The sequence below is a fragment of the Procambarus clarkii genome, chromosome 11 (assembly GCF_040958095.1).
Source record: "Procambarus clarkii isolate CNS0578487 chromosome 11, FALCON_Pclarkii_2.0, whole genome shotgun sequence".
Taxonomy (NCBI): Eukaryota; Metazoa; Arthropoda; class Malacostraca; order Decapoda; family Cambaridae; genus Procambarus; species Procambarus clarkii.
In genome coordinates this window covers 51,665,553-51,675,325 of record NC_091160.1, presented here as the reverse complement: position 1 = coordinate 51,675,325, position 9,773 = coordinate 51,665,553, and the positions used below count along the sequence as shown (strand labels likewise).

Here is a 9,773-nt window from a genome sequence, read left to right as displayed (position 1 = left end):
AACCACGCCAAATGGAATCCGACAGTTAATATAGATTTTGATTGCTGTAACACTTCTTCTTATTTTCTGGAAGATTGTAATAAAAGGAAACAATTTTATTTCAATATTGAAAGTTCAGGTGCATTAAAGCCTGAAAATATTATGCTAATAGGCCTCGAAACTTTAAAAAACAAATTAACCTTCTTATTGGATAAATTTAAATGTTAATATTGTAAACATAACTAGAATACCAGACCGGTGTGTGTGTGTGTGTGTGTGTGTGTGCAAAAAAAAAATGGAATAATAAATGATCAAATATTTATTTTGCTTTTAATCATTCAATAAATGCATTAAGACAGAAATTATTGAGCAAGAAATTGATTAGAAAAATTTTGTTTTTATTACATCATATTTCGTTTTAACCTGATTAGAGTGGTTTAATTCTATATCTTCATTTAATGTATAAGACGAGAAGTTATTATAAATCCAAATGAAAAGTAATACTAAACTTATCAAAAAAATAGGAATTATAATAATAATAATAAGAACAGGCGAATTGATATTGATTGTTTCTTGTGTGTCATTTGTTGTTGAGTCAGTGGTTTCTTCTTTAGGAGTTTCTTCTGTTGTTTCTAAAGTTGACTGGCTTTCTTCGGTTGTTAATGGGGTAGTTGCCTTAATAATTATTGTTTCTTCTGTTGAGACAACTGTAGATGTTTTCGTCACTGTATTATTTTCCCATGGTGGTGGTGTTGTGGCCGTGGCCGGTCTTTCTGATGATGTTGTTGCCTGGCTTTCTTCTGTTGTCGCTAAATTTTCAGGGGTAAAAATAGTAGAAACTGATGATGATGATGAAACTGACGGGCTTTCTTGAGGGGTAGATGCTGTCTCCTCATCAGTATCATTGGTTGTTGTTGTTGTTGTTGTTGTTGAGAGACGAGTAGTTTCTGTCTCCTCATCTGTATAAAATTTTTCGGATGTTGTTGCCTGGCTTTCTTGGGTTGTTGCTGAATTTTCAGGGATAAAAAAAATGTAGAAACTGATGATGATGATGAAATTGACGGGCTTTCTTGAGGGGTAGATGCTGATTCCTCATCAGTATCATTGGTTGTTGTTGTTGTTGTTGATGTTAAGGGAGGAGTACTTTCTGTCTCCTCATCTGCCTTTTTAGTTGTGATAGTATCATGAGGAGGAGGAACAGAAGGAGGAGGAGTAGTTTTTGTCTCCTCATCTGCCTTTTTAGTTGTGATAGTATCATGAGGAGGAAGAAGAGAAGAAGGAGGAGTAGTTTCTGTCTCCTCATCTCTATAATATTTTTCTGATGATGTTGTTGCCTGGCTTTCTTCAGAATCAGTATCATTGGTTGTTGTTGTTGTTGTTGTTGAGGAATGTGAGTTGCTAATAAGATTAGTAATATTTGCCTTTTTAGTTGTGACAGTATCAGAATCAGTATCATTTGTTGTTGTTGTTGTTGTTGAGGAATGTGAGTTGCTAATAAGATTAGTAATATTTGCCTTTTTAGTTGTGACAGTATCAGAATCAGTATCATTTGTTGTTGTTGTTGTTGTTGAGGAATGTGAGTTGCTAATAAGATTAGTAATATTTACCTTTTTAGTTGTGATAGTATCATGAGGTGGAGGAACAGAAGGAGGAGGAGTAGTTTCTGTCTCCTCAGCTGTATAATAATTTTCTGATGATGTTGTTGCCTGGCTTTCTTGAGGGGTAGATGCTGTCTCCTCATCAGTATCATTGGTTGTTGTTGTTGTTGTTGTTAGAGGGGCTGCTGATGTTTTCTCATTTTCATCCGTTACAAAGTGGGAAGATGTAATTGGTGTAGTCGTCTTTTTCTTTTGGGACCACATACAACTTTTGGTAAATCCAACTATTAATATGAGTATTAGCACATTCATTTTCCTTTAGAGTCAGGAAAAGGTTGATATGTGAATCGATCAAGATTCACAGAAAAAATGAAATAAATTTACTGTGATTTACTATATTTATATGGCCCACTGGGAAAATCGAGCACAAGACACTGCCAGAGTAGCAGGCGCAAACCCCCGTTAACAGCACTAGCCTGTGTGAGAGAGAGAGAGACACACACACGTCTGCTCTCTCCGGGAGGCAGCGCACCAAAGAAAAGGAGCCGGAGGATCTTTTTTTATCTCCTCTCTCCATGGTGTGGGTGCCGGAAGCACTCAACTATCTTTTAATACAAAATCGTGTTTGCTCCCAGTATGTGATTTACCTACAAATTTCAGAAGAATTTCGCAAAATTTTTAGGCAAATTTCCTTGCAAATGGTGTTTTACTAAAAAAAAAAAAAAATAGAATTTAATTTTGTTAAAAAAAAAAGATAGCATATTGGAATAATAAAAAAAATCTATTAATTTCTTTTAATAATTTTTAGTTTTACATTATCATTTTTAATGTATAATTTCTTATTAGAACATATTAAGGAAATTTAATGCTTCTTCCTCTTGATTTTCATAATTAATACAATTCTCCTCTTCATTTAATCCTCCGACTAAAGGAGCTACTATTTTACTATTTTCCACAGCCAAATTACACTTCTCTGCCTCTTTAAAAACGTCCTCATTAACTTTTTTCTCAATTTTTATTCGTTTGAATGCTGGTTCTTCTGCTGTGACATTTCCATTACATATAGGTTCTTCTGCTTGAACTTCATCTATTACTTTAGAAATAATATCTTTATATTTGGGCATTAGTTTCTTCCTAATGCTATTATTAGTTAAAAGAATTTGTTTAATTGCACCAGAGGCTCGATTTCGGATATTGTTAGCTGGGACATCTGAATATAAAACAGAATCTAAATTACGTAGATACAGAATTATTTTGTTGTTAAAAACTCCTATTTCAGATAAACCAAATGAAATTAAAGCATTAACAGGACACGGGGATTCTCTAATTTCAACAAAGGTTTCACTTGAGTAAGGGATTCGGTTACGACCAATCCCATATATTTTAGAATTTATGATGTAAACATTTCCTAGTGGCGAACCCATGTAAACTTCATCTTCTTTAGGGTTGGCCACAAAAGGACAAAATTGAACACCTAAATTTATATGTTGACGCAAACACTCGTTCTGAAATTGTGGCTGTTTTTGTATAAGTATTTCATTACATTTTAAAGAACATTGTTTATCTTTATGACCATCTATATACATTGATGCGCTGCAGATTTTACCCTGGGAAGGTTTATAAATTTTTAATGCCTCAGCTATTGGTTGGATTAGATTTTCTTCAAATATTTTCTGAATATCATCACCGAATTCAATATTTCCAATCTTATTAGGTACTAAGGCAAATTTTGTTCCTCCCGAAACTATAAAACATTTGACCTCCAACAACTTAACGGTTAAGCTAGTTAAATAATCATTGTTAATTCTATAATATTTCATGTTGTTTTGGTTATTTGCCTTGATTTTTTCTTCAAATACAGAACTACCGATTTTTTCATATTGTTCTTTAAATTTAGTTAATTTATCTAAAATATTGTTTTTATTCAACTCTCTTAAATTTTCGATGGTTATCAATTTTTTGTGAATATTGGGCGGCTCATTGGGAAGTATATAATAATTCGAACTTGAAGCTTTGTTCAGCATTTCTGCAATAATTTCCATAACCTCTTCATCTTCGTTGATGAAGTTGAGGGTGCTATAATACTTTTCTTCAGTTTGAAGTTGAGGGGGAGGGGGGTGAGATTGATAAATTCCATCTGTAGTCGTTGGTTGGTGATATATTGAGGTTGCATTTTTTGCCTGAATTACTGTTTGTTGTTTACTAGTTGTGTTTTTACGGGGGTTGAGCTCTGCTCTTTCGGCCCACCTCTCAACTGTCAATCAACTGTTTACTAACTACTTTTTTTTCCACACCACACACACACACACACCAGGAAGCAGCCTGTGACAGCTGACTAACTCCCAGGTACCTATTTACTGCTAGGTAACAGGGGCATTCAGGGTGAAAGAAACTTTGCCCATTTGTTTCTGCCTCGTGCGGGAATCAAACCCGCGCCACAGAATTACGAATCCTGCGCGCTATCCACCAGGCTACGAGGCCCCCCAGAATTATTGTAATGTTGCTGTTGCTGTAGTTGCGTTGTTGCTGCTGGCGGATAGGTAGTAGAAGGTAAATATTGACCATAATAAGGTGAGCTATTCATTGTATGAAAGAGTCCAAATGATATAATGAGTTATGGGCTTTTGATATCCTAATTATATACTGACTGACTTTAAAATATATATATATATATATATATATATATATATATATATATATATATATATATATATATATATATATATATATATATATATATATATATATATATATATATATATATATATAACTTTTAATAAAATGTATAATATGAATTTTCTGCCAATGTGTCTCGCCTTATGGCGACAAATGGTAAAATAATTAACCACCGATCATCATCATTATCTCTTTTATTTTGTTTATTTTCCATAATTATATCATACATATCACACTCCAAACTATAAACAAAAATAAAAAAGGCTAACATCACTTCGAAACAGTTAGAATTTAATGAGAATAAAATGTCTGTATTAATAATATTGCTACTATTCACCATTGAGATCGTTGGTACCAAATGTGTCAGTTTGCTTACATTACCAGAAAGAAAATTTTATATATTTTTTAAATTGCTAAATTTTCGACATTGAGAATTCGAATCTAGAGTCACCCACATTTTTCTTTTGGTCTTATCATAATGAAAAGTTGTACGTAAAATAAAATTACATTCAGAATTGTTTTTCTTATTCTTATTCTTATTATTATTATTATTATTATTATTACTAGTAGTAGTAGTAGTAGTATACCACCATTTATGTTTTCTAGTCAAAGAAGACATATAAAATGTTGAATTTTCTAAACACTCGTAATGAAATGAGGGCCATATTGAAGTTATTTCAATACAAGGAATATTTAACAAAAGCTCACAGGCACTCAGATTACAAACTCTATAACCATGTGCAACATGTTTTTCATATAGCTGATATCTTTCATTTTTTTGATAATCCAAGCTTAACTTTTCTATACTATATTGAGACGCATTTTCTGAATCAGCAGTCTGAATAAGGGCATTAACAGTTTGGCCTATATCAGAAATTAATCCCATTAAACGATTAATTATTTGTATTTGGGGTCTATATGTAATAGCTGGACAAAGACACACACTCGTGGGTAAAGGTAAAGCCCTTGGTACTAATGGTACCATTGTATAGTATGAAATATGAGTACCACCTTCTGCTGTTATTGTACCTGGATGAAGTTGCTCAATTTTAGTTCCCAAGCAATAATGAATGCAACTAGTTGATTTATACATATGAAGATGTCGAATTTTAATGGTACTCAAAAAGCACTGGTGGTTGATCTCATCATCATTTTGATTTATTATTCGATTAAACCATTGTGTTACTTCATTTCTAACATTCTTAAAAATGTGAGCTGGGTCATTGTCCCGTAAAATCATAAGAACATGTTGCAATAAATTTGTTAAGTCACGATGATTACTAAGGTTGATACGTTTTTTATAACCACTGATTTTACATTTATTGCCAACTTGTCTTTCTTGTATAGCCATATAATGTTTTTTTTTTAATTAGCACTAGAACACCAAATGCATTTTCGAAAGCTAGTTTGAGATAACATGTAGAAGGTATATCTTGTCTGAGATTAGTTTTATAACGATTAGCCAATTCATCTCCAGTTCCTGCTGAACGAGATACCTTCAGAAATAATGAATCAGTGTCGCCATATAAAACTGTCGCTCCAATTCCATTTTCATCTTTAGTATAAAAATGTTGAGCCCGATTAAGATGATACCGACCATAACCAGTAACCATGCATGAGACCAGGTCATCTGCGAGTAGTTTAATGGCTGCCATTGCCCCATAAATAGAATTTACCATAATCTTAAGAGCATTAGCTTGAGTGGTCATTCCGGATTTTTTCATAATACCTCGTTCATTTACTAATTTTTCACGTATCTGACGTAATGGTGATTGAGTGTATGGTTTTCCTTCTTGGACTTTAACACTCACATAAGCAAAATAAGGATCTTCATCCATAATAAGTATATGAAATAAATTTTCATCAACTTCTGGGAGTTGACAATGTGAAATTCGAGTCACGAACCCTCGATTTAAATTATAGTCAATAATTAAATTAGGATATAATGAACAAAAATCAAAAACAAATATTGAATGAGTATTAGAAGCTAAATGTACTCCAATTTTCGGTTCAAGAACTTTAGCGCCTTTGTAAGTGTTTTTTCTACCTGTATCCAAATGATCCTTTTCAATGGAATGTCTAGCGTATCAATTTTGTGGAAGAATACGACCTATTTCCCATTGAGATTGTGAATAACAGTTTACCTTATTAATGAGATGTTCGTCAATAGGAACTGTATAAATTGAATTAAGTAAATTTATAAGGTAACGTCTCACAATAGCTGTAGAACTCGTACCAAGACAATGGTATGGTCAAGGTCGCCCATACGACATAAACCCATTGTAATTCTAATAGTATTAAGGTGCCCATTCAATTGAATGACCAGATCCACATCTACAGTACAATAATCTAGAAAATTAAAAAAAAAACTATCCAGTTCCTCTCCATTGTCTTCTAAATTTTTATACATTTTATTTATAGCTACAATATTAAAATCTACTTTATTGCGGCCCATTATAGCTTCTGCACAAGCATCTAAACTATCAGAAGGTGGTTCCAGAAACTTACCAACTGGAAATTTTTTTTTATGGCAAATCATAACATCTACATCTAAAATCCAAGGTGGAGTCATATGGGGTACGGTTCTCATATCACAATATGACCTTAAAGTGTAAGTGTGGAAAAATAAATGTCCAGGTAAAAGACAATGAAATAGTGCTCGTTTGAAGAGGAATAGATGGTCGTATCCATCAGTGTTATAATCAGTAGCGAAAATATGTTGAGGTTTGCTTAGTAACTCCAAAGATCGAGAAAGAGTCTGTTTTTCTGAAGAATATAATTCAACATGGATCGAAATTCCTTGTTTAGTTATCATGGAAAATTCTCTATTTTTGTTTTGAGAATTTGGATTATATACAACCAAAAGGGTATTTATGTCACTTAATTCAGTTGGATATTGGGCATTGATTACAGTTTCTGTCTGAAAAGAAGTAGCAACTAACCTATCATATGAAATATCCCCTAGAGAAATGGCACCAGTTAAACCATGCCGACTAGTTTCTATATCAAATGAGAGGATCCGATATGGTGGAAAAAAGTTGTCGATATCCCCACTCACAAAAACAAGTTGATTGTCATGTACTTTAAATAAACCCCTAGATTGAAATTTTGGATTGTGTCGTCGTTCACAGTCAAAATAACATTGGTATGAATTAAAATATTTACCCATAGCATTAATACCAAATGGATGATAGTTATATTTTAGAAAGTTAAAGAGATCCATACACCTACGATAACCTTTACAAAAAACGCGAGAGGCATAACCTTGATATTTTTCCAATTGCAAATCTCCCAATGAGGCTTCGCCCATAATCAAATGACCATTCTGACTATGTTCAGCTTCAAGGGTATAATAATCTATCAGCCCACAATTATACAAAAATATCATAGAACGATCAAATAGTTCACGTTGCTGTGTAACTAAAACTAAGTGATCAAAATTTGATGTATCAAAAATTACTCGTATAGGGTCTTGTGGTACTATATTTTCACGATTTAAACCACTATCTTGAATTAGACTTTGAGGCACTGGAATCCCATAAAATTCTTGTTCTTCAACATTCCATGAATATATCCACACATAATCTAGCATGGATAATTCAACTAGTTTGGGTTTCATATTTAAGTTTACAAGAAGAGAAAGGTAGAAGAAGGATAAATATACTGTCATATATATTTTTTTTTTTTGTATTATAATACTACATATATTCTTCTGCCATATAAATATAACTCAATTAGTTTTTTTATATAGTGAAACATTTTACATTTGTTTAATCAATTTCATCATTACTTGACTTAATGATAACACTCAAATAGTACAGTCAACATTTTTAGTTTGTCACTATTTAATGAATTTGCATGCTTACGAAGTATATCTGTTATTCTAATGAATGATATTGATTTATTGTCATTCATTAAATAATCCTTAACCCATATATTGTTATCTGGAGAGAGATTTGGAAAAATAACATGGATATAAAACGTATTTGAACAGAGTGTTATTTGGTACAAAACATCTAATTCTTTATAATCTAATTCTTTATCATTTTCTATAAACAAAATTTCTAGATCAATATCAGTTGTTTTCTGTATATCATGATCTTTCTTTTTCAACTTTTTTTTGTTTTGTTTTTTCTTCTTCTGCAAATCCATTATAAACGCCAAATGGGACAGTCAAGAGTTATTTAATCTCAGCATAATGAACAACACACCATCTTTAACTGTAAAAAAAAAGGAAAATTACCATAATTTATTAGAAAAGTTGTTTATTTCATAATGAAAGTATATCATTTCAGAGAAAAATGAGGCAAAAAAAAAGTCCCGTTCAATATTTGAAAATTAAATTTAATTAACACTTTTCTGAGAACTTCACTTGGATTTACGGGCGGTTTATTTAAGCGCTTGTCGGATCACGACGTACATTTACGGTCTGTGTTATTGTGGGTATATACTACTCGATCGACTTGGGGTTTGTATGAATATGTTTGCCATTAAATTTCTTGTTTTCTCTAATAGGCACAGTGCCTATTTGAGAAAACGGCAATGTATTGTGATTTACAGGAGAGAATATTGAGTTGGTGACACAACGAGGGTAATCGCCCACTCCACACACACTCTTGTGTTGGCCGCGATCATGATTCTACATTTATATGCATATGTCTGTGTAGAGAATTTTATTTCGAACACTATACAAACAAAAAAAACGGTGTGAAACAAGTATAAACTTGAAAAACATGAGCAAAGTAAAATCTTTTTACGCTCATGGGTACAAACACGCGTAAGGTGTAAGGTTATATTCGCCGCAAATTTATTTGACGCTCTGTTGGCCAATTCTACCCATGTTCTTATAGAACTTTCTATTGCGAACACATTGCTATAAAAATGAAATACGTAGCTCGAGAAATAATGTCAGGACAGTGAAATAAGTATAAACTTTCAAAGCTCTGCATCACAACAGTGTCGTCGCTGCTGAAATCACGGCTAACGCTTCGCCCAGTTCCCACACTCGTGCGGGTCACCCCCTAAATTAATTGGACATTGATAGGCATATGTCTGGGTGGGGAATATTAGTGCGAGCTCAGTGATATCAAAATAAGCGCTGTAGGATGACTGTGAGGCTGGCAACAAACGAAAGAGTATGAACATTTACTTCCTGTTTGGGTGTCACGGCGAGTCATCTTCGTGTTTATTTACTTCGTGGTGGAATAGCAAATGCTTTGGTGACATTCACTTTTTTGTTCACTAAAGTGTTTTAAAAATTTAATAATCAAATGGATTATATATATATGACAAAAGGATAATAATAATAATAATAATAATAATAATAATAATAATAATAATAATAATACAACTTTAATCTTACTGTGAATCCTCCAGAAGTAGGACGACCAGTATGTTGCTTATTGAGAGGTCAAAAGATAGATGGATACTGAATGTGTTGTGGAGCGGTGGGTGTGTGTGGCTGGGAGCAGGTTGAGCACATGTGGATGAGGCACACTGGAGCCACAAACTGAAGGTCTG

The 9,773-nt window shown here is 32.9% G+C and overlaps 2 protein-coding genes across 2 annotated transcripts; both read right to left on the bottom strand.

Annotated features, from left to right (window-relative positions):
- Positions 1–788: 788 nt before the first annotated feature.
- Positions 789–1,889, bottom strand: LOC138363748 (uncharacterized). The gene has a single exon (XM_069323142.1). It carries the CDS (start codon positions 1,887–1,889, stop codon positions 789–791), a length of 1,101 nt encoding a protein of 366 aa, XP_069179243.1.
- Positions 1,890–2,419: 530 nt separating this feature from the next.
- LOC138363747 (uncharacterized) lies at positions 2,420–6,091 on the bottom strand. Its single transcript, XM_069323141.1, has 3 exons — positions 5,584–6,091; positions 4,962–5,117; positions 2,420–2,787 (listed from the first exon to the last, which is right to left on the bottom strand). The coding sequence occupies exons 1-3, from the start codon at positions 6,089–6,091 to the stop codon at positions 2,420–2,422; spliced, it is 1,032 nt and encodes a 343-aa protein (XP_069179242.1).
- Between the last annotated feature and the right edge of the window lie 3,682 nt (positions 6,092–9,773).

What these genes read in the sequence shown, in the direction of transcription:
- LOC138363748 (XM_069323142.1), bottom strand. Translation starts at nt 1,889, where the DNA reads ATGAATGTGCTAATACTCATATTAATAGTTGGATTTACCAAAAGTTGT.
- LOC138363747 (XM_069323141.1), bottom strand. Translation starts at nt 6,091, where the DNA reads ATGGATGAAGATCCTTATTTTGCTTATGTGAGTGTTAAAGTCCAAGAA. An exon ending in TGGCTATACAAGAAAGACAA is followed by an intron (nt 5,118 to 5,583) that starts GTTGGCAATAAA and finishes TTTCTGATATAG; the next exon opens with GCCAAACTGTTAATGCCCTT. An exon ending in AGTTTGTAATCTGAGTGCCT is followed by an intron (nt 2,788 to 4,961) that starts GTGAGCTTTTGT and finishes TTTTATATTCAG; the next exon opens with ATGTCCCAGCTAACAATATC.